Here is a 24210-nt window from a genome sequence, read left to right as displayed (position 1 = left end):
GGCCCAGAGACAAGGACTGAGGAGCAGCCTCATGAGAGACAAGAGCACTCTCCAGGGGTGGTGTAGGCGCAGGGATAATGGGGCAGGGGCAGTGGGTGCAGGAGGCCAGATGGGCAACCCCTGAGCAGCATGGCGGGCATGGGAGGACTGCAGTTGCCAAGCAGCACAGGGGAGAGTGAGACCTCTTAGGGGGGAAGGAGATCAGAGTGGGTTAGCGAGTGACGGGAGAGGGGCTCCACAGGTGGGGCAGGGCGGGGCAGGGTGAGGGAACCCATCCGACAGGAAGGGGCAGCTTCCCACGTTGCGCAAAAGGAAAACATTAGGAAGGAGTGAGGATGCCGGTGAGCCAAGAGGATGGAGGGTCACCTGAAGATGCGGTAGGGTGTGGTGAGGTCGAAGCTGCGCCGGTCCACTTCCTTCACATTGCCCACGCTCATGTCAATGAAGGTGATGCCAATGCCCAGGTGGTACTCCTGGAGGGCAGGTGGGACGGGATGAGGGCAAGGCTTTGGGGGCAAGTCGTGAGGCTTGGGACGGGGAGAGGAAGGGAAGGTGGTACAACTCAGGGACTAAGGGGGTGCCCAGGAGGGAGACAGCAGGGGACATGGAAAGCTGGGCAGGGTAAGGGGCTGCAGGTTCAGGGCCCACACAGCAATGAGCAGAGGTGCGGGGGCGCAGGGGCCAGGGCAGGGACTGGAGGGCGGTGCTCAGAACCTGGGGGAAGTGGTCAGAACTAGGGGGAGCGAGGACACATCCAGGCAAAGGGCTGGGCTCAGTGCAGGAAAAGAGGGAACAGAAAAGGCAGGGCTAAGGCCCTAGGTCAGCCTGGGGCAGGGTAGGTGGGCATGGGCAGGGGAGAGGTTCCATGACCCTTTAGCACCTCTAGATTCTTGTAGAGCTGCACTTTGTCCCCGACCACGGCCACGTACAGCTTATTCTTGAAGCCACGAAGCTCCAGGCTGCCAGTGCGGTCAGGCTGCTCTGAGCCTGGAACTCCCAGCAGATAAGCGCTAGAGAGCCGGGCCCTGGCACGCTGCTCAGCCATGGCCTGCTGCAGGGCCTGCATCCACTCCTTCCGCTCCACTGCAGAAGGGTAGAGGAGTAAGCCCAAGGTCGCAGGGAGCCCCTCAGGGGTCTCCTGGCCCTAGGCTCCTCAGGCAACACCTCCTCCAGAAAGCCCACCCAGATTGCCCCCCTATCATTTTGCTTGATTTCTCTGACTTGAATGAGCTCAGGCTCCAATCCCAGCTATGCCACTGATGCTGGGCAAGTGACCTCACCCCTCCAAGCCTGCTCCCACTGATTGTGTGGTTCTGAGGAGTCAGTGACAGTGCCAAGCACAGAGCCGGTCACAGAGGGTGCCCCCTTCCTCCGCCCACCTCACAAAGGGACCATGGCTCCCCGGATGTGATGTGAGAGGGCAGATGCACCATGCCTCTCTTCCCCCTCCTCTGCCCAAACTTTCAGTCTTCTCTACCCACTTCTACACACACATACAACACCCCACACTCCCCACCATCACTCTCTGCCCGGAAGGCAAAGGTCCGGTTGTTTGTGATCACTTCAAACTTCTGGTCCCCGATGGCAGCCACGCGGGAGATGCAGGCCACAGAGATAAAGCGCTTAGAGTAAGCGTCCTGGGGGAGAGACAGGAGCTATATTTTGGGACCCAGCACCTCGCTGACTCCCCCAGCCTCAGCCAAAATGAAGGCTGCAGCCCTGTCTCCTGCAGCTGGTCAGAGACAAGACCCTGTGCTGACCCTGACTGCAGCCCTCAGCAGGCAGAGGGCCAGGAGGACATGGGTTAAGGGGTCAGACTTAGAGCTCTGGCGAGGACTCCTCTGGGGAGGGACGCCACCTCGCTCCAGTGTTGGGGCCAGCCTAGGCTAGAGCAGGGGTCTCGTCAGGACTGATGCAGGCCTCACCTTGTTACTGTCAAAGTATCGCAGGTGATCAGCATCCAGTCTCACCCATCGTTTCTGATAGATGTAAGATCTGGAGAGGGAGAGGGACAACAGGCAAATGACCGGGGGTGGGAGGACAGATTCCAGGACTACCCCAGCCCTCAGAAGCCACACTCAGAGTGAGGATCAGCCAGGTTCTAGGGAGGAAGGATCCCAAATGGCCACTGGCAAGAAGATGGACTTTACAGCAAGAGTGATTGAAGTCAGACTCAAAGTAGCACATCTCTTTTTTTTTTTTTTTTTTTTTTTGAGACAGGGTCTCACCCTGCCACACAGGCTGGAAGGCAGTAGTATAGGCCTAGCTCACTACAGCCTCAGATGCCTCGGCTCAAGTGCTTCTCCCACCTCAGTCTCCCAAGTAGCTAGAACTACAGGCATGAGCCACTGCACCTGGCTAATTTTTAAATTTATCTGTAGAGACGAGGTCTCGCCATGTTGCCCAGAGGGGCCTCAAACTCCTGGCCTCAAGCAAACCTCCCACCTCCGCATCTCAAGTGCAGAGATTACAGGAGTGAGCCACTATGCCCACTGATCTCCCAATTTTCAGAGCAATAAAACAGGTCTGGAGGGAATCATCAGTGGTCACAGTGTGCCTGGAAGGAGACCTGTGCAAATCATCTCAGGCCCTTCTGGTTTTCAGATCAGTGAGTGATACCAGCGTCCTGGGGTCCTGGACACTGCCCCCCACCCCCGCCATGCAGAGCACAGCAGGACCCAAGAGGCTTCACTCACCCCTGCGGTGGGTTCTTGTCCAGCCAGCCAGCCTTGATGACTGGTGTGACGGGGGTGGAGCCCCCAGGTGGCCCGTCCATGGGGTGTGGCGCAGCAATTGTGCTGGGCAAGGACAAGCTCAGGCTGCTGGTGTGCCATCCGCCACTAGCGAGAGATGAGGGGATGGGGGGCAGGGCTGAGGAGGCAAGGAGGGGGCGGGCTGAGGTTGGGCTGGGCAGTGGGAAGGAGGGTGGCCGGCCACTCACTTGGGGACGCCCTCATAGGCGCGGTCATCCTCATCCTCATCCCCTTGGTCGTCCCCAGACAGTTCCTCTCCCTCGCTCAGCAGACTGGCCACGCGCACGGCCCGTGGGACTCGGCTCGGTGGGGGCTCCTCCTGCCCCCGAGACCCACTCAGCGTCATCCTTCCCTTCAAGCCACAGATCACACCCACCCAGGGCTGCCACGCCCCCTCTGTCCACACAGCCCGGACCCACACAGCCCAGCACTTTTAGTTCTGTTTCCTCACACTCCCCTCCCCCTGCCAGCAGAGACCACACAGGGACCCAGATCACAGGGACAGGAGAGCCAGTGGCAGACACCGACCTAGGACACAGACAAAAACAGAAAGATAAAGGGACAGAGAAAAAGACTGCGGGCTAGGGAGGCAAGACAGACAGACATGGGAACACAAGAAGTGAAACAGAGACAGACACTCCGGGACAGGACACGAGCTCCTAACACAGAGGGTGGGGGGAGGCCACATGCCCACCCACATACAGCCAGAGCCTGGGGGAGCCACACAAGAGCCCCGACCCATGGCCCAGGGCGCTGTGGCTACACGTGACTCCTGACCCCTGTATGGCAAGAGAGTGAGGTGGGGGAAGGGGAAGCCTCCTGGGAAATGGTCCCACTCTCTGTCTGGTGGTCCTCAGGGTCTGACAGGCAGCTGGGCACCCCCCGCCCCCAACACTCTGACAGACAGACAGTCCCATGCCTGGCCCCACCTTCTTGGTCATCACTCTGGCTGGGGCCCCCGGCCCCTCCTCTGGGACCTCATCGTAGTCAGAGTCATCTGGTGAGAGAGGGGTTGGGGGGACTCAGGGCAAGGGGCCTAGCCTCCTCTCCTGGGGCACCACACTGGGCTTCACAAAGCCTTCCCCATGCCAAGACCCCCACCCCCACTTCCCCCTGGCTTTCAAAAAAAGGCACAGGGGATAGGAAGTGCGATTTATACCCTCAGGCCTCATAGGACAGTACTAAAGGATGGCAGAGGAGAAGCTGGGACACCACAGGGAGGTCTGAGCCAGTGGTGAGCTTGGGGGTCAGGGTAAGGACTGTCAAAGGCAACCAGAATCAAGAAATGTGGCTAACCCCAGGAAAAGCAAACCACCTCTGGCCAGGCGCAGTGGCTCATGCCTGTAATCCCAGCACTTTGGGAGGCCGAGGTGGGTGGATCATGAGGTCAGGAGATCGAGACCATCCTGGCTAACATGGTGAAACCCCGTCTCTACTAAAAATACAAAAAATTAGCCAGGTGTGGTGGTGGGCGCCTGTAGTCCCAGCTACTCAGGAGGCTGAGGCAGGAGAATGACGTGAACCCGGGAGGCGGAGCTTTCAGTGAGCAGAGATCGTGCCACTGCACTCCAGCCTGGGCAACAGAGCGACACTCTGTCTCAAAAAAAAAAAAAGAAAAAGAAAAAGAAAAGCAAACCACCCAACACCATGGAAAATCAGACCATGGGTAACTGGCAAAGCCGGCCACGGCCCCACACTTAACAGTCAGGAGGCCAGATAGGTGGGTGCTGTCTCCATTGTGAGGGTGAAGAGAATAGCGCTCAGGGAGGCTGTGACCTGCCCAGGGCCACACAGTGGGCTGGTGGCAGGGCTTGCACAGAAAGGAGTGTGATCCTTGCATACCTTCCAGAGGCCTGATTCCAGGGATCCCAGGCCATCCACCCAGAGCCACATCTCCTGGCTGCAGCACTCACCGAACTCCGGGAACAGGCGTACTGGCTTTGGAGGTATCTCCGGGGGGCAGGGAGGTGGAGAGGGGGGCTGGGGAGGCCCCTGGGGGAGGGCGGACAGGGGTTCCTCAGACTGTGGCTGGGGAGGGGATGATAACGATGGCAGCAATGACTCCTCCTCCTTGGTGGGCAGGCTGGGAACACAACAAAAGTTGGGCATCACTAAGCAACAGAGCCAAGACTGAAACATACTGAGCCCCCAGCTCACCTGAACTGCAGCAAAACTCAGGCACTACACAAACTCACACAGACAGAACCCTCCTGCACACAGTCCTCCTCAACTCATCTCCCAGACCAAAACCCTTCCTGGTCCCCAAAGCCTAAAGGAAGCAGGCACCCTCTTTGGCCTGAATGAGGTGGTCACTTATCCCCAATGCTCTACCTTCTAGTCACATGTATCCACTGGGTCTCCACACTGAAGGAGGGATGGATAAAGACCAGAATGGGGAGTCAGGGAAGGATTCGTGGAGAAGGTGATGCTTGACCTGAGCTTTTAAGGATAAGAAGGCATTGACGGCAAAGAGAAGGGACAGGATTGAAATGAGCTGCAAGGCCCGAGGCACAGACCAGAGCCTCAGAAACCAATTCCTAAGGCCCTGAATTGTGGGTCTCTGTCTCAAGATCACTTTACTCTTGCCCAGATTTGAATATTCACTACCTCCTGGTGCCCTCAGACTCCTCAAACTCACCTGATCCCACCAGACCCATCTCCCACAACACCTCTGCTACCTCACCCCACTCACTCACCTCTGCTACCACACCCCAGGGAACCCTCCCGATTCTCCAAGGCCAGGTTCAGGGCCTCCTGGGCTCTCACGGCCACACAGTGTTCCCATCTGTCTCAGTACAGATCACATTGCTCCTGGCAGGCTGTCTTCCAAAGGGCTTTGGCATCAAGGACATGAATTTGAATCCTGCCTTAGTTTCTTAGTTCTTGTGTGTCCTGGGGTGAGCACCTAGCCCCTCTGAGCCTGTTTCCTCTCCTGTGAAATGGGGGCTATATCACTGACCTGGCAGGGTGGTAGAAGGATTAACCAAGACAGGATGTGTCATGTGCCAGCATACAGGATGCGCAGGGACCACAGGCTGGAACAAGGTGCCTGAGCCCTGGAGGCCTGGCCCCACCAGCTGTCTCTGCCAGTGTCCTGCAGGGGCCAAGGAGGAGAATCAGGGTGGATGGGCGACTTCTCCCTGAGTTATTTTTGGCCTTGTCTGTTGCCCTAGTGTTCCTGGCAATGGCTGACGGTGTGGGGCTACCATGAAAGCAAGGAAGGGCTGGGAGGCAGTGACAGGGTCTGCCTGGGGTGTGGTCATGATGCCAGGCCTTTCCTCCTGCTGTTGCCTCCACCAGTAACACTGTTCTCCCTGTTCTCTGCCTGGGAACATCCACTCGTTTTTTAACTTTTTTTTTCTTTTTTTTAAGAGACTGGGTCTCACTCTGTCGAAGACTGGAGTGCAATGGCACAATCACAGCTCACTGCAGCCTCAAACTCCCGAGCTCAAGTGATCCTCTGACTTCAGCCTCCTGAGTAGGTGGGTCTCAAGGTGTAGAGACTGGGTCTTGTTATGTTGCCCAGGCTGGTTTTGAATTCCTGGCATCAAGCAATCCTCCCACCTCGGCTTCCCAAAGCAATCCTTTAACTCTAAAACCACATTTCCCTTCTCTGAAAGTCTTCCTTGACCCTCCTTTATGCTGCTCTCCATTAAGACCTTCATACAAATGGCTGGGTGTGGTGGCTCACGCCTGTAATCCCAGCACTTTGGGAGGCCAAGGTGGGTGGATCACGAGGTCAGGAGATCGAGACCATCCTGGCTAACACAGTGAAACCGCGTCTCTACTAAAAATACAAAAAAATTAGCCAGACGTGGTGGCAGGCGCCTGTAGTCCCAGCTACTTGGGAGGCTGAGGCAGGAGAATGGCATGAACCCAGGAGGTGGAGCTTGCAGTCAGCCGAGATGGTGCCACTGCACTCCAGCCTGGGGGACAGAGCGAGACTCTGTCTCAAAAAAAAAAAAAAAAAAAAAGACCTTCATACAAATTATTCTAAATGACATTTTTCAAAGTATCTCTTTTGTGCCAAGATCTGAACCCTGACTCCAAAGTTTATGAGCTTCTTAGGACACTTGGCTACTTCCACATCACCTTCTACTATACTTGTCTCTTCTCCAGGTGTAGATAAAAGTTAATCAAACCCTTTCCTCTTCTGTGTGAAGAGCTGGCCTTCGGCTAGGTTTCCAGCTCTGTTCCCCTAGAAACCTGCAAACGGTGGCGTGTCAGCCCTGTTACCAGGCAACCAATGCCTTTGGCAGCATGGCCTGTGGAGGAACAGCATCTGGATGGAGAGAAACTATAAGCAGATTCTATACCTGGTAGAGAAACCGGAGCTTTGAGCGTCGCTCAGTGTGGTGACTTGCAAACTGGGCACATCCCACTCAGGGAGTTGAAGCCACACCAGTGGCGATGTTAGAAAACTACTGGCCCCTTAGGCAAGAGCTTTCAAAGCCAGGCTGGCTCCCTGTGAGTCACTATCCGCTGTGAGACCCAGTCCTTCACTCCTGAGCTGTCACTTGGAGGGCCACAGAGAATGGCTCCTGGACAGCTGTGTCGGCTGTGGCTCGGATCGCTTCAAAGACCCCATGGCAGACGAAGGCCTGCCACTGCCCTGGCAGCAAGCTGCTCCCTACCCAATGGGCCTCTCTGGGAATCTGGGGCCAAGGGGTGGGCCTGTGGGAGTCTTGAGTTAGAATGTACTCTCACAGCTGGACCTATGAAGACCCCCTGGTGGGCACTGCACCAGGCTGTCTCCCCTATGTGACCTGAGTCCCTTTGGGGCAGGGGCAGCATCTGACTTGGTACCCCCGCATCCCAGTCAGTAGCAATAGCATGTGGACAAGGTGGGTGGACAGGTGGGCAGCTGGAAGGGAAGGCAACGGAAGGGGTGAACGATGACCAAGCGACTGAGGGAATGCCCAAAGGCCCAAGAGCATGACCTGGGGTGCTGGCCCCGGCTGGTCTCCTGTGATTCCCTTAGAGACTTCTTGATGGGCAAATCAACCCATCACTGCTGCCTCCCAGAGCCCAAGAGGAAGAGGCCTTGGAAATCCGGCCTGGGATCAGCAGAGAGCAGAATTCCAAGCTGTCAGGCCAGGGCCAGTCAGACCTCGGTCCAGGGAGGTGGGGACAGGTGCCATCCCTCCAATGCCAAGCAGGATTGAGGGAGCCTGACTCCCAAAGCTCCCCCAGGTCTGAGGGCCAGAGCTGAGGGGAAGGTGGTAACCATAAATAAAAACTGCCCACCTGCTCGTCCTCATCCCTGGGGTCCGGCAGCATCAGCCCCCCTCCTCTGGCACCACAGTGCATCTCCCATCACTGTCCTGATCAACTGCGAGGGGTCTGTGCATCTTGGGCAGCAGGCGGGTTCCCTGAAGCAAGCTCCACACCCTCCTTCCTCATTGGGGTAACTCCAGCACTCAGCAGGGACTTACAAACACCTGGATTCATTAACTGTGTATATGCATGTCTACGTATGTGTGTTCCCAGGCATTTTCTGAGCACTTGACATGGATTCTTCATTCGTCTACTCACAGTGCTCTGTAAGGTAAGGCTTGTCATGATTCCACTTTACGAGGAGGAAACCGAGGCACAGGGATGCTAGGTTATTTGTTCTTGATGCTACAGCTGGGATTTGAACCCTGGCAGCCCAGTACCACAGCTGAGCAAACGAGGTCATGCCAGGGTCCCAGGGCTCCTCTGAGGCCAGCCTCCTCCCATGGGCAGCCAGGTCTCAGGACCCATCTGAGAGGGAACACATCACTGCCCTGCCCACGGCAAGAAGGGAGAGGGAAACTGATGCAAAGGGCTCCTCTCCCAGCAGAGCTTCCACAGGGAAGGGACCATGTCTCACGAAGGTGGAACACAAGGGCCTCTCAGAAGCATCTGGGAAATTCTAGCCACCTTCTCCAGGAAGTCTCCTGGCTGCTCCCTGCCTGCCTGCTTACCACAGGGTATCAGGGCACTGCTGAGTCAGGACAGAGCCCAGGAAAGGAGAAGTGCTTTCAGGAAGGCATAACACGTGGGAATATCCCAGGGAAAAGGCAGTGACCCCCTACCGAGAACAGGGCCCACAGAATGCCCCTGCCATCGCCCAAGTCCCAGCCTCTCACTGCTTGCACCCTTAAGAGTAGGCCCCGCTCCAATCCCGAGGTCCAGCTGAGGCCCGGCTTGGATGCCACCCACTGACTTGTCACCCACTGGACCACGTCCTCAATGGCACCACCTCCAAGCCTTCACACAGTTTCATCCTCCTCTGCCCTCTCCCTCCCGTAGCCCACAGAAGCCCACCTCCACCTCAAAATGCAGCTCAGCCGGCCTCCTCCTCTAGGCAACCTCCAAGATTCTCCCACAGAGCTGCTCCCCACTCAACCCCCACTGCAGCTCCCTGCTCCTTCAACCTTCTCCCCTCTGCCCAAGGGGCACGTGAACCCACCTGCTTACCCACTATTCCCGAGAGACTAGGCACCCCAGGCAGCTAAGGGGTTGGTTCACCCCAGCCTGGGCCCTCAGCCTAAATCTATTTTATAGAATCAGATAAAATACACGCAGCAGACCTCATGCCTGGGGGTTAGGTGACATGGTGGGTATGCAGAATGCAGAATGGGTAAGAGGAGGGTGCAGCTTGTGCAGAAGTTGAGAGGCAGACCATGGACATCCTGTCCTCATTGGGGTATCTCCAGAACTCAGCAGGGACTTACAATCACCTGGATTCATTAACTGTGTGTGTGCGTGTCTACGTGTGTGTGCTCCCAGGCATTTTCTGAACACTTGACATGGATTCTTCATTCATCGACTCACAGCGCTCTGGGAGGTAAGGCTCATCATGATTCTACTTTACAGAGGAGGAAACCGAGGCGCAGGGATGTTGGGTTATTTGTTCTTGATGCCACAGCTGGGATTTGAACCCTGGCAGCCCAGCACCACAGTCGAGCAAACAAGGCCATTCAGGGTCCCAGGGCTTCTCTGAGGCCAGCCTCCTCCCATGGGCCACCAGGTCTCAGGACTCGTCTGAGAGGGAACACATCACTGCCCTGCCCAAAGTCACCCTCCTCTTACCCATGACCACATAATTCATTGTATAAACCAGAAACACTTCTAAGAGTTAAAAGAGGCACTATTAATAACTATGTCAGGCCGGGTGGGGTGGCTCACGCCTGTAATCCCAGCACTTTGGGAGGCCGAGGCGGGTAGATCACGAAGTCAGGAGATTGAGACCATCCTGGCTAACATGGTGAAACCCCATCTCTACTAAAAAATACAAAAAATTAGCTGGGCATGGTGGCACATGCCTGTAATCCCAGCTACTCGGGAGGCTGAGGCAGGAGAATGGCGTGAACCCGGGAGGTGGAGCTTGCAGTGAGCGGAGATCGAGCCACTGCACTCCAGCCTGGGTGACAGAGCGAGACTCTGTCTCAAAAAAAAAAAATAAAATAAATAACTATGTCAGGGCAGCAGGCATAAACAGGGCCTGTCCCAGGTCAAATGAGATGTGTGGTTACTCAATTAACTAGAGACAGGGCTTTGAAGCCAGGCAGACCTGGGCTTGAACCCAGCTCAACTCATTGATTTGGGACCTTGAGCAGGTCCCTTCCTCTCCGAGCCTCAGTTTCCTCGTTAATCTGTCTCCAGCCTTACTGATAATTCAGTAAAGGAGGGCCACTTGCACATGGCATCAACAGAACCTCTTCACCTTGAAGGGGACCGAGGCCCTACAGGCTGAGCCAGGAACCAGCTTCATAGCCTTAGCGGCCTCTGATGCCACCTCCTTCTCCTTCACCCCTACCCCTTTCTATCTTTCTGTCTACACCAATCTCTCGCCAAAAGAACCAGGTCTCACTGTGAGAGAAGGAAGGCCACAGAGTGGAGCAGTCTGCATATCTCAGGCTGACCCTGGACTCACACTCCAGCCCTCCCTGACTGAGCTGCAGTCTATCAATGCATACTTACAGGCCTTTGATACCCTGTTCCTTCCACCTGGAACACCCTCCCCTGCCTGGCCAACTCCTACTCCTCCTACAAAAAGCCCAAATCATACATCCATCCTCCCCACTATCGCAGGCCTCCCCTCACATCTCAGGCTGATCTGGGGCCTCCCTGGGGCTCCTCACAATTCTGATCACTCAATATGGTCATATCAATGTGTGCTTCACTGAACTGCCTCAGAGGACTAAGGACCCAGACCTGACCCTATCCTAGAGTCACCACCTCCCCACAAGATGTCACACAGGTCTTGGAGGGACCTGGCCCAATCCCAGCCTCTGGACTCCCACCATCAGGGCTATGGGCCCAGTGATCTGGGGACATCTGTGTCCCACCCTGATGTCTCCATTCCACAAGGGTAAACTGTCCCAGCTGCCCGCTTCCTCAATCATGCTCTGGACTCTCAGGGGCCCAGGCCTCAGTCCTATGCCTCCTGCTTCCTCTGTGGCTTTGTCCTTCCTCCTCCATCATGAGACCCAAAGGTCATCCCCTCCAGCACTCTCCTGGTTCTGCTCTGTTCACTTCTGCCGAGCTCCCAGCATAGACAGCCCTTCCTAGGGTCTCACTTGCTAGAATGGGATGGCCACAGTCTGCTTCTCTCAACTTCTGCACAAGCCGGGAGCCCCTAGGGCCAGTCCTCTCCATGCCACCAGCAGTTCCCAGCAAAGAAGTGGCTTTAGTAAGTGCGTACTGAATGACCACCGCCCTACTCGCATCCTCATCACTGGAGAAGGTCAGCAGTTCCCCAACCTCTCCATACAGCAGCACCCAGTTAACCTGGAGCCCATCCTCACAACCGTGCCTTCACCCAGCTCTCAGCACTTCTCCCTGGGACAACAGCTACCACTTCCCAAGTGCTCACTATGTGCCAAGCATTCTGCTACGGGCTTTTTTTCATGTAATGACCTGGGATTATTAACTCCATTGTGCTCAGGGCATGCCTCCTCCTCCAGAAAGTCCATCAAACCGCTCCCTCCCTCTTCTAAGGCCACACAACCTGTTTGGCCTTCCACCACCAAACCTACACTCAGCTTCCCCACAGGCCAGCCCTGCTGTCTGGGCAGGAGGTGGCAGAGGACCCTTTCCCATGGCAGCTCTAAGCGTTTCCCAGGCCTGGCCCTGTGCTGGCTCCTGAGGGCAGCAGCGGAAGGAAGTTCAGTCCTCAGGGAGCTCACAGAAGTACTGAGCCCTTCCCAGGTCCAGCCCAGGCCTGGCCTGGCAGAAAGAGCAGGTGCGGGTATCTGCTGGGCCCTATGGAAAAGATGAGCCAAGGGCACAGGGCAGGGCTGGAGAGCACCGGGTGGGTGGACAGGACTTGGTTAGAGGTCTATGTCCCCAGTAAGCCAAGCACAGGATTGTTGAGTTCATTAGGGATCCACGGTAACTGAGGAAAGGGGAGACCGGCTCCCACACTCCATAAGCACCCACCACAGCACTAGTCCTGGGGAGGAGGAGAAGCACACCATCTCCCCATCACCCTGGTCTGGAAGTGGGAGGTTCAGAATCATGGCACCCTTGAACTTGACAGTGAAATAAGCCAAATTAGCCTCCCCGAGGGAATCCCCAGAGGGGTGTAGGGAGCTGGAAGCAGAGAAGTGAGGTGATCAGCACCAGGCCCCCAAGGGGCAAGAACCCCAAAGAGGAGCATTCTGTGGGGCAGAGTCTGAGAAAGACCCAGAAAACAGGCACCATGGGCTCCTGGTGGACCCAGGAGAGGTGTATGGGGAGGTGGAGACCTAGAAAGCCCAGGAGAGAGGGAGGGATGAGACGAGGGGAGAAAAGGAAAAGGCAGGGGAAAAAGAGAAGAAGTAGGGAAAGTGAAAGAAGACAAAACCCTAAGAGAAAAAAAAGAGAAGGGGGAGGACAGCAGCACAGAAAACCAGGCCAGAGGTGACAGACAGGGACTTCAGCCCTCTCAGGGCCTCCCTCCTACGTGCCCGACAGCAACAACAGCAACGGCAGCACCTCGCTTACCCTCAGACGCCTGCTGGGTCTTGGGGCTGAGGACTCCCACAGCTCTGGCCAGGCGGGCTGCGTATGCCCAAGAATGTCGTGTACCTGCCCGTGCAAGCCTGGGTCCCGCCTGGGCTGGTCTCGCAAACAGCCTGGCCCCTGGCCCCTGGCCCCTGGCCCCTGGGTGGGTCTGAGGCTGCGTTCTCTTGGAGGTTTTTGAGCCCAGGTATGGCTTTGCACCTGTGATTTATGTCTTTAAGTGTTTGTGAATCACTTCTCTACATGCGTGTGTGTTTGTTTCTGTGTATAACTGTGGATCTGTCCAGGAGGAAAGACGACAGAGAGAGAGAGAGAGGAGAGAGAGAGAAAGAGAAAGAGAGGAAGGGAGAGAGAGAGAGTGTGTGAGTGTGTGTGACTCTGTGTGTCTGTATGTCTCTGTGTGTCTATGTGTATGTGTGTGTGTATGTCTGCACCCAGCTCTGGTCTCCCGGAGGCTTCCTGCTTTGTGTCTCCCCCACCTCCTGTAGCCGTGGCCAACACACACACTTCCTGAAAACACTGAGAAAGCGAAAAGTCACCCAGAATCCCCCGGGGCAGACACTTCCTCCCCGCCCCCAGGCTGCACCCCCACCCAAGCTGGGATGAGACAACCAACAGTGTCCACTGATCTTGCAGGCCCTCACAGGGTGGATGCGCAGGAAGTCCTGACTGACAAGCCCTGGTGGTGGCCTCTCCACCACTCCACCCACATAAGGAGACAGAGAGGCTAGGAAAGAGGATCTTTGAAGGGCGCAAGTTCTGCCCTGGCAACAAGTGACCAGCCTCCAGGAAGACCAGGGATTGGCTGGACTGCAGGGCAGTCAAGGGCACAGGAGGGAAGCCTGGCAGTGTGGCTCCAGCTGGGCAGCTGCCTTCTGGGCACACACTCCCTCTTCCTGAGGTGCCTCCAGGCATCCAGGTATCAGAGGCGGACACCAAAGGCCAGAGCAAGCTGGGAGGGGATCTGTGGTGTGACCCTGGAACCTCACATCAGAAATGACCCCTCTGCCACCCTCAGGGAAGCCAGTTCACAGGGCTCATGTCTGCGGCACTTAGAGCTGAGTAGACCTGACCTGAAGCCAGGAGGCAGGGTCTGGACACCGGCTTCCCCTCTACAGGGCTAGGTGACTCTGGGCAAGTATCTCAGCATCTCTGGGCTCCTCAGCAAGCTCCCCACCACGAGTTTAAATTAATGGTAGGGGGCCGAGTGCGGTGGCTCACACCTGTAATCCCAGTGCTTTGGGAGGTTGAGGCAGGAGCATTGCTTGAGCCCTGGAGTTCAAGGCCAGCATGGGCAACAAAGGGAGACCTCGTCTTTACAAAAGATTTAAAAATTAGCCAGGTGTGGTAGCACGCACTTGTAGTCCCAGCTACTTGGGAGGCTGAGGTGGGAGGATTGCTTGAGCCCAGGAGTTCGAGGCTACCGTGAGCTATCATGGCACCACTACACTCCAGCCTGAGCAACAGAGAGAGACATAGTCTCTATTAATAATAATGATGATAATAATAATAATAATAATGGCAGGGGGTGCAGACTCTGGGGGTGATGTAGAGTCCCCCTAGGCCAGGCAGAATGATGAGCCTGGTTCTGAGAGTCCTGGGCCATGCCAGGGCTAGGAGGAGGGAACTCCATCCTTGCTCGTTTTCTGATTTGCCTAAACCTTGGTCTGTAGCCTAGAATCCTATCACAGCCTCGTTCTTCCCACCTGTCTCCTCTGAAGACCTCTCTCTTCCTAAAATATCTGGGATGATGTAGGCTGGGTAGTAGGATGGCGGACAGGGAGCTGGGGCAGTGAGCTCAGGGCCCTATGGCCCGGCTGTGCTGAGGGCATTCAATGGGTGCTGAGTCACATGCATGTTTACCCACATGCACCCCAAGCTCAGCACATGCCAGTACACAAGCTCACATTGGCATTCATTTACTCACCCACACAATATACTTCCCAAGGGCCTATTAGGCACCCAGCACTGTTCTAGATGTTGAGGATTCTGCAGCAAACAAAATCGACTAGGATCCTGGCCCCAGTGGAGCTGCCATCCTAATGGGCTCTCCGTCTTGGCAGCACATGTACACACATGTGCACACACTGGCTCAAGCCTGACAGTGCACAAATAACACAAACGCCATGTACTGCTCAAACAGCACGTGCACACTCGCAGATGTAGTCACACACTGTTGGGGTCTCCACCACAGCAGTAATGTGAGCACAAAGGTCCTGATAACTCACATACACACCACTCCATGTCACCACTGAAACTGTACAAATCCCTACATGCTTCTACATCTTAGTAGCACACACTGACTAGCCCAGACATGCCTCACACTGACTCAAGACACTGAGAGTACGCACATGCACACGCATCCACCCCCACACTCCACTGGGGAGCCTGGAGATGACTGGCCTCAGCCACCACATGACCTTGTGTGAAAGGCCCTAAGGTTGAGAGAGTGAGTTCCCCATCACAAGAGGTTGCAAGCAGGGGTAGGAAGGCCATGTCATGAGACACTGTGATGGGACTCCCACAAGGCGGGGGTGGGCAGGAGCAGTGTTCCTCTACATGCCATGGAGCCTGGGGGTCACAGGAAGGGACTGAGAGGGGACAAGGTGGCCAGTCAGGGTCCATGTTGGCCCCCACCCTGATCACTACTGTACTCAGTCTTGGCCTGGTATACACACATGAGGCTCCATCTGCTGTGAGTTTTTTCTACCACAGGGCTTTGAAGACCATACACTCTCTGAGTTGAGTGTGTACAAAGCTGAGGACTGCAGATGCCCATGACTCCAACTGCCAAAGACCCCAGGACACAAGAAGCCAGGCTTGGTAGCTTACCCACTACCATACTCTGCTGTAAGGAATAGTCCCAAATTGCAGGAAATAATTTTCTTCCAATTCTCTTAGCACAGAACAGATTTTGGGTACTTGAACTACAAGGGGCCAGACCTTTTCCTGACCATGGCACCTGGCCTCCTCCTCATGTTGCCTAAATGGCTATGTTCAGACAGGCTCTGAGAGTAGAGGTTGGTACCCTGGGGCCCTGGGGTGTGGACAGGACTTCCTCCTACCCAGCAAGCCTCCTGAACTCAGATGTCAGTGCCAGGAGGGCCCAGAAGGCTATGGAGGACCACAGAGGGCGCCTGATGGGGAAGTAGGCCCAGAGGAGCAGGTCCTCATCAGAGTCACAAAGCTAGCTGGGCCCGACCCAGGCATCCTGCCTCCCAAGCAGGAATCCAGGCCTCCACTGCCCGTCCGGGAGTCACAGGAAGGGCCTGAGAGGGGACCTGGGCAGGGCCCTGCTTCTTCCCTTTGTTCACCCACTTCCAACCCCAGAGACAGACAGACAGCCTTTCTCTCCTCTATCCTTTTCTCTCCTCTATCCCCTCTCCCTCTCTCTTTCTCTTTCTCTCTCTCCCACCCAAGCTGATGGGGTTGAAATAGAAAACGCTCCTGCATGCAGAAGAATGGTCACTAGAGGGCGCAAGGGCACCAGGAAACTTCAATCTGAGCTTCCCTCCAGGTTCCTGGAGAGACCCTATACCTGTTACCAGTTGTGTGAACTCAGGAAGAGCATGTACCCTTTTTGTGCTTCTACCAATCAACCCTCAAGACACCACAGCACTAGCTTGGCCTTCAAGGCCCCCTGACTTAATGCTCCTCCCTGGGTGGGAAGAATCTCCCAGACCCTCCCCACAAGGCCCCCTGAGTATGTCCTTGGCATAGATCCAGCCAGGGCTCCCTCCCTGCTCTCCCTCTGATTTGTTCATGTCCTGCTCGTAAAGCCAGCACACAAATCTCCCAGAAGGTCTGCTGCACGGATCATGGAGACCATGGAAGCACAGAGCCCAGCAGAGTGCCCAGCAATAAAAAACAGGGACCAAGAGACCTCTCTCCACACACCCCTTCCTCCTCCAAGAAGCCTTCCAAGATTAGCCTGACTTCGCCCACATGCTCCACCAAATCTCCTTCACCCCAAACACATATCTACCCTGTCTGGGGATGCTCCCTGACAGCTGGGCACCCCAGCAGATGGCAGGAAAGGAGGGCATCTGTGAAGGAGATTAACATGGAACATCCACAGGAGCCAGGGGAAACTCAAGAAAACACAGGGTACCAGAAGCCCCGGAGGGGAAATAGTTCTTAGGAGGGAGGGCATGCCGGATGAGGCCTGAGAAGTGTCCCAGGATTTGCTGACATTTGGCAGTGGGAGAAGGGGACAGGGTGTGATGAGCACAGCACCAGGACCTGGGCAGTCCCCTCACCCCCAAACCTACCCCGCAGCTTTCCGTTTCCTACACATGTTGCCTCTTGATGCCGGCATGGACCCTGATGCCCTGCAGTATCTCACACTTGCCAGGTCCCAAGCTGAACTCGACTTCCTCCCAAACTCACTTCTGTCCCTGGGTCTCTGGAGCAGTGATGGCATGACTGTCCACCCAGCCACCCAAGACAGAAACCTGGAGGCCTCACTGGCACACGCCCAGCAGCCCAGGCACTGGGCTGAGTACCTGCACAGCTCTCCCCTCCTCCCGAGTCACCAGGCAGCTCTCCTGTCCTCCGAGCTTTTCACATGCTGTTCCCTCTGCACTTCCGAAGCACCTTTCTTACCCCAGCATCAAAGGCCACAAACTCCCCATCTACCCTCTGGGATACTCTGCCTGTGCGCCTCCCACCCTGGGTGGCATCCACTCACCTCACCAGCAGGCGGGGGGGTCCGGTGCGGGGCGGCACGGGTGGAACGCTCAGCTCTGCCGAATGCCGCTTAGCAGGCAGCGGGGGCAGCACAGGGTCTGGGGCAGCTGTGGACGGGGTGGTGAAGCAGGTGGGCGGAAGGCAGCTCCTCCGGGGAGGGATGGGTGGGGCAGCGGGGAGCCCCTCATCCTCTGTAGCGGCGGGCAGCAGCTCGGGTGGAGTGGCGGGCACAGGTGGTGAGCGAAAGATGTGGCGCTTCATGGGCACAGGCCGTGGGGTGGGGCGGGGTGCAGGGGCCGGTGGGATATGGGCACGGAGCAGGCCAGCCAGGATGCGGCGGCGGTGACCAGGGAGTAGCATGCCCATGTCCATCAGGCGGGCGTCGCTGAGGCCTTGGCACTCAGTGGCCCACACCAGGCCATGCTGCTCAAAGAGCCCCGTGTACTGCTCCAGGTGCAATGCCCGCAGCCACTCGGCCACCGATAGCGCAGCATCCCCAGCCTCTGCCATGGTTCCTGCCAGCGGAGGCCTGACTGGCAGGCTTTGTCCAGAGCTAGAATAGACAAACAGGCACAGGTCAGAGGCAGGGCTGCCGAGGAGTGGTCCCCTCACCAGCAGCCTGCATGGCTCTCTCAAGCCATAGGTTCAAGTTCTGTCCTAGAGCTTCCTCCCCTGTGCTCCATGTGCTAAGCAAGGCCAGGTACTGCCAGGTCTCTGAACACACAGGCTCTTCTCTCCGCCTGAACCCCCTCACCCCTTCCCCTGTGCTATCCCAGCATCCAGCTCACGTTTTCTTCTCTAGGAAACCCTCCATGATCTCTGGGGTTGGTATCACCCCACATCCCAACACACAGCCTTGGCTACTGCCGCGAGAATGGCCAGTGGCATGATTGGTGCTGTGTCTCATACCTCCTCCCCACTACCCTCTGCAAGACCCAGGGCAGGGCTAATTCCCTCTGAGGCACCAGTTCCCAGTGAGGGCCAGGCCGAGGGGTCAGCGAGCATTGAAGGATACCACTGCTGGTCCCTCCTGCAAGCCCAGTCTGGGAGCTGAGACTAGCCTCCCCCTACCTCCATGCCCCTGGAGGAAGTGAAATGCTGTGGGAGGTGAATAAACCCAGCATCACATGGCCTCTGGGGGCCTGGCCCTGGAATTGGGTAAACCCTCCCATCACTAAGGCCATTCATCCATTTGTTCTTTCAAAATAGCCTGGCACTAGGCAATGGGGACTCAGGCTCTCTACCCCTGCACCCTGTAATCAAGAGCTCCTGGCCTGGTGGGAGTCAAGAGGTGATATGAAGAGGTGACCAAAAGAGGTGATTAGCAGATCAAAGGGAAAAGTCATCTGATTATCTCCATAGACGCTAAAGAGGCATATGATAAAACTCAATATCCAGCTTACTTACACAAACAAAAATCTTACTAAAACAGAAATAAGTTGATACTTTCTTAAATGAGAAAAGGATATCCATTTTATTGTTGTTATTATTATTCCTCACATTGCTCTGAAAGCTCTGGACAACAAAAATAAACAAGAGGTATTAAAATCAGAAAGGAAGAGATAAACTATCCATTTATTGCCAATAATATGAGTGTTGAGTTCGAAAGCCCAAGAAGCTCAACTGAGAAACTATAACAACCAGTAAAGACTTTAGTAAGATAGTTGGGTTCAAAATTAATATAACGGACTGGCCGGGCATGCCTGTAATCCTAGCACTTTGGGAGGCCGAGGTGGGTGGATTGCCTGAGCTCAGGAGTTTGAGACCAGCCTGGGCAATACAGTGAAACCCCATCTCTACTAAAATACAAAAAATTAGCCAGGCATGGTGGCATGCGCCTGTAGTCCCAGCTACTCAGCAGGCTGAGGCAGGAGAATTGCTTGAACCCAGGAGGCAGAGGTTGCCATGAGCTGAGATCATGCCGCTGCACCCCAGCCTGGGCAACAGAGCGAGGCTCCGTCTCAAAAAAAAAACCAAAAAAAAAAAACAAGAAACAAACAAACAAAAATTAATATAACAGAAATCAATATTTATAAGCAATAAACAGGTAGAAACCAGGATGAAAGACCCCATTTACGAGAGCATCACAAAATAGAAAACACCAAGAATAAACTTCCTAAGAGATAAACAACAGCGATAGGAAGAAAAATTGAGAGTGTTACTGAGGGACAAAAAGAAGACCTGGACAAATGGCAGAGCACAGTAAGTTCTGGATAGAAGACAACATAAAGAGATTAATGATGTCTAAGTTACTTTATAAACGTACACAAGCTAATTAAATATGTACACAGAATTTTTTTTGAAGCTAAACAAGCTGATTTGAAAGTTCATGTGGAAAAATAAGCAGGAACAGTCAGGAAAATTCCGGAAGCAGGGGTGGAAGGCAGGGAGGGTAAAAAGTAGGAGTCAACCTCACCACATGTTAAAACATTATAAAGCCACAATGATTAACATGTAACAGTGCATGAACAGACAAATCAATTAAACTGAACAGAAAGTTCAAAAGTAGACCCAAATACATATACAAATTTAGGATACACTAAAAGTAGCCTCTCAAACTTGTGGGGAAACAAGGGATTATTAAGTTGTTGGGACAGCTGTGGAGCGCTCTCAAAAAAAAACTAATGTGGATCCCTACCTCACACTTTACAACAAGAAAAATTACAGCTGGATCAAAGATTTCAGTATTTTAAAAAACCACAGCCGGCCGAGGTGGCTCACACTTATAATCCCAGCACTTAGGGATGCCGAGGCAGGCAGATCCCCTGAGATCAGGAGTTTGAGACCAACTTGGCCAACAAGGCAAACCCTCATCTCTACCAAAAATATAAAAAATTAGCCGGGCGTGGTGGCAAGCACCTGTAATCTCAGCTACTCAGGAGGCTAAGGCAGAATTGCTTGAACCCAGGAGGTGGAGGTTGCAGTGAGCCGAGATTACTGCACTTCAGCCTGGGCAACAGAGAGAGACTCCATTTCAGAAAAAAAAAAATAAAAATAAAAATAAATAAATAAATAAATAAATAAATAAATAAATAAAAAATGAAAGGATTTACAAAATCATCCTAGGGCTGGGTATGCTGGCTCATGCCTGTAATCCCAACACTTTGGGAGGCTAAAGCAAGAGGACTGCTTGAGGCCAGGAGTTTAAGACCAGCCTGGGCAACACAGCAAGACTCTGTCTCTACAAAAAAAAAAAAAAAAACTAAAAATTAGCTAGCTGCGCACTTGTAGTCTCAGCCACTTGTGAGGATGAGGTGGGAGAATTGCTTGAGCCTAGGAATTCAAGGCTGCAGTGAGCTATGATCACACCACTGCACACCACTGCACTCCACCCTGGGCAACAGAGCGAAACTGTCTCTAAAAAAAAAAAAAAAAAAAAATCATTTCAGAGAGGCAAAAGCCTTCTGGAAATGAAACAAGTCCAGAAGGTACACAGAAAAGACTGAAATATTCAACTCTACAAAAATCAAGCACTCTTGCATAGTAAAAAGCACCATAAGCCAAGCCAAGAGCTAAACAACAAGCTAGAGGATATCTGCCACTCATATTCCACACAAAGGGCTCATTTTCCTAAAAGTTGAAAAGCATGCAGAAATAAGAAACAGATCAATAATCTAACAGAAAAATGGGCAAAGAGTATGAATGAAAAAATTTACAAAAGAAAATATAAATGGCTCTTAAATATCTGAAAAGGAACTTAACCTCCCCCACACTAGGAAATACGAATGTAAAATATTTTGAAATACTACTTTCTACCTATCGGATTGGCAAAGAGCAATAAAGTTGGAAAATACAGGCATTGGTAATGTGGTAGGGCATCCCCTCCCTGGCCGTGGAATGCCTCTAGGCATGAAAGCCCTAAGAGATGCAGATGTCTGGGCTGGGAGCGGTGGTTCACCCCTGTAATCCCAACACTTGAGGTCAGGAATTCGAGATCAGCCTGGTCAACATGGTAAAACCCCATCTCTACTAAAAATACAAAAAGTTAGCCAGGCATAGTGGCAGACACCTGTAATCCCAGCTACTTAGGAGTCTGAGGCGCAGGAGAATCGCTTGAACCCAGGATGTGGAGGTTGCAGTGAGCTGAGATCACACCATTGCATTCCAGCCTGGGAGACACTTTATCCCCCCACCCCCCCAAAAAAGGAGATGCAGATGGCTGACCCAGCCACCCCTAGGCACTTAGCCTGCATTTTTACTGGCACCCGCCAGAACTGACATATATAGAAGGTTACTGGCTGCAGTGCCTGTGTTTAATAGCAAAAGAATGGAAATAACCAAAATGGCCATCAATGGGAGAATAGTTAACTAAATTATGGTGTAGTTGTGCAATAGAAACTGAGCAGCCATAAGAATGAGGAAACTCCTTACATATTGACATGGGATGATCTACAAGATACACTGTTAAAGGAGTAAAGAAAAGTGCAGAACAGTTTGTGTAACATTCTCTCTCTGTGAAAAAAACAAGGAGGTGCATGGAGCAGTGTGCAGCTATGGGTAAATGAACAAAGTATCTCTTGAAAGACACATGGGGGCAAGGTGACAACAGTTACCAGCTTCCTCCTAGAAAGAAAACTAAGGCCTGAAGGGACAGGAGGGAACAGTGGAAGATGCAGAGTTCACAGGGCCTGAAGTTCATGGGGCCTGAAGCTTATACAATTTAAGTGCCCTCTGATATGGTTTGGATGTTTGTCCCCTCCAAATTTCATGTTGAAATGTGACCCCCAATGTTGGAGGTGGACCTAGTGGGAGGTGTTTGGGGTCACAGGGACAGATCCCTCATGAATAACTTGGTGCCCTCCCCACGGTAACAAGTGAGTTCTCACTCTATTTGTTCACGTAAGAGCTAGCTGGTTAAAAGAGCCTGGCTTCTCTCTTGCTTCCTCTCTCACCATGTGACATGCCTGCTCCCGCTTTGCCTTCTGCCCTGACTAAAAGCTTCCTGAGGCCTCACCAGAAGCTGAGCAGATGCTGGTGCCATGCTTATACAGCCTGCAGAGCCCTGAGCCAAATACACCTCTTTTCTTTATAAATTACTCAGGGTATTCCTTGATTGCAATGCAAAACAGACTAACACATTCTCCTTAAGAGTATCTCACTTTTGCAAAAGTCACAAAAACACATGACCACATGCACACACTGTTCAGGCCCCTCTTTAGATCCTGGAAGGAGCCCTGCACCTCAAACTCCAGCTTCCCTGGAAATCCACCTCTGAGGAGAGGGAGACTTTTCACTTCAACATTATAAAGATGTCAGTTCCTCCAGGGTTAAGCTAAAACTTTAACACCATCCCAACTAAAATTACCAACTGGAATTTGTTGAGACCAGCAGATTCTAAAGTTCATATAAAATGATATTAGAGATGTGTTAAGTGGAAAAGCAAGATGCAGAACAGTGTTATGTAAACATCTCGGTTAAAGAAAAAGAAAAAATATACATATGTTATATATATATGCAAATATAAACACAGAAAACTGGATGGATATATATGAAACTGAGTTTGGGGACAGGAATTGACAGCTGGGAAGACAGGAGACACTATACCCTTCTGTATCTTTTAAATTTTGTATCATTTTCCAAAAAGTAAATAAAAATTAAAAGGGAATGTGATAACCATGAATAGAGCCTGAGAATGAGAAAGGGAACGAAACTTGCCAGGCAGGGAGGGGAATCCAATGAGGAGATACATACACACAGACCTGCAATCCAATCCGCTGGCCTCTGCCTTGTCCCTTTGTCCCATACCCCCACCCTGTTCCAAGGTTCCAAGGCCTGCTGGGAGGCTCGTAGCAAGCTCTCTGGGCCTCACCCTCTGCCTCTCAAGCTCAGTTCTCAAAATGGAAAATGGGCTATCAGGTGTCAGCCTCCATCAAGCCTCCCCCCACCTCAATGTTAAGGCCTAGCATGCCACAGCCAGCCCTGTTCCCACCGCTCCACCTCCTGACTCACCAGCTGGGCTGCCAAGGATGCCCGGGTCCTCCCAGAGACAGCAGCTATTCTGAAGAGCTCCTCATCTCGGCCTGAGGTGGTAGCTGCAAGGACAGGGATGGAAGAGAAAGTCCGTGAGGCAAGGCCACTATGAGATGCCAGAGAAGGAGAGAGGAAGAGGGAGAGGGACAGGGAAAAGGAAAGAAGAAATGGGGGCCAGGCACAGTAGCCCATGCCTATAATCCCAGCACTTTGGGAGGCTGAGGCAGGTGGATTCGAGTCCAGGAGTTCAAAACCAGCCTGGGCAACATAAGGAGACCCCATCTGTACAACAAAAATACAAAAATTATCCAGGTGTGGTAGTGTGTGCCTGTAGTCCCAGGAACTCAGGAGGCTGAGGTGGGAGAATCACTTGAGCCCAGGAGGTGGAGGCTGCAGTGAGCTGTGATTGAGCCACTGCACTCCAGACTGGGCAACAGAGCCAGACCCTGTCTCAAAAAAAAGAAAAGAAAAAAGAAGAGATGGGGAAGACGTGGAAGAAGAGGAAGAGAAGGAAGAGGGAAGAGAGAAGAGGAAGAGAAGGAAGAGGGAAGAGGGAAGAGGGAAGAGGGAAGAGGGAAGAGGAAAGGCTTCAGGGAACCTTATGCTCATGGAAGCTGGCAACAGAAGTCAGACCAGTTGAAGGCCTTCCTGGAGGGAGAAGGCAGACAGACAGGCCTGTCCAGATGCAGGGGCCACACAGGTGGTAAAGAGGAGTCAGGACTTCCCCACTCTCTGGCCCCACAAGACCAGTGCTGGGATGTGTATAGGGGCAGACTGTGGAAGGGACAGCCCCAGGAAGGGAGGAGGGACAATGCAGCCCTAT

The 24210-nt window shown here is 53.6% G+C and overlaps 1 protein-coding gene across 10 annotated transcripts in view; it reads right to left on the bottom strand.

Annotated features, from left to right (window-relative positions):
• The window catches only part of ARAP1 (ArfGAP with RhoGAP domain, ankyrin repeat and PH domain 1), a 68125-nt gene that overhangs the window by 24800 nt on the left and 19115 nt on the right, over nt 1–24210 (bottom strand). For 7 of the 10 annotated variants that reach the window (XR_004033612.1, XR_004033611.1, XM_030829082.1 and 4 more), the window contains exons 2-11: nt 23367–23449; nt 17419–17970; nt 4667–4836; nt 3683–3750; nt 2942–3072; nt 2697–2840; nt 1926–1995; nt 1517–1637; nt 881–1083; nt 367–473 (exon numbers count right to left, since the gene is read on the bottom strand). Coding sequence is in view for 8 of the 10 variants with exons in the window: in XM_030829082.1 (XP_030684942.1) it covers nt 367–473; nt 881–1083; nt 1517–1637; nt 1926–1995; nt 2697–2840; nt 2942–3072; nt 3683–3750; nt 4667–4836; nt 17419–17927 (1523 nt within the window). In the remaining 2 variants the exon portion in view is untranslated. Of the gene's footprint in view, nt 1–366; nt 474–880; nt 1084–1516; nt 1638–1925; nt 1996–2696; nt 2841–2941; nt 3073–3682; nt 3751–4666; nt 4837–12710; nt 13265–17418; nt 17971–23366; nt 23450–24210 lie in introns of those variants that run through there. The other 3 variants (XM_030829088.1, XM_030829089.1, XM_030829090.1) reach the window with 3 other exon arrangements.

This window comes from Nomascus leucogenys, chromosome 15, assembly GCF_006542625.1.
Source record: "Nomascus leucogenys isolate Asia chromosome 15, Asia_NLE_v1, whole genome shotgun sequence".
In the NCBI taxonomy this organism is placed as follows: Eukaryota; Metazoa; Chordata; class Mammalia; order Primates; family Hylobatidae; genus Nomascus; species Nomascus leucogenys.
This window is presented reverse-complemented; position numbering and strand designations above follow the sequence as displayed.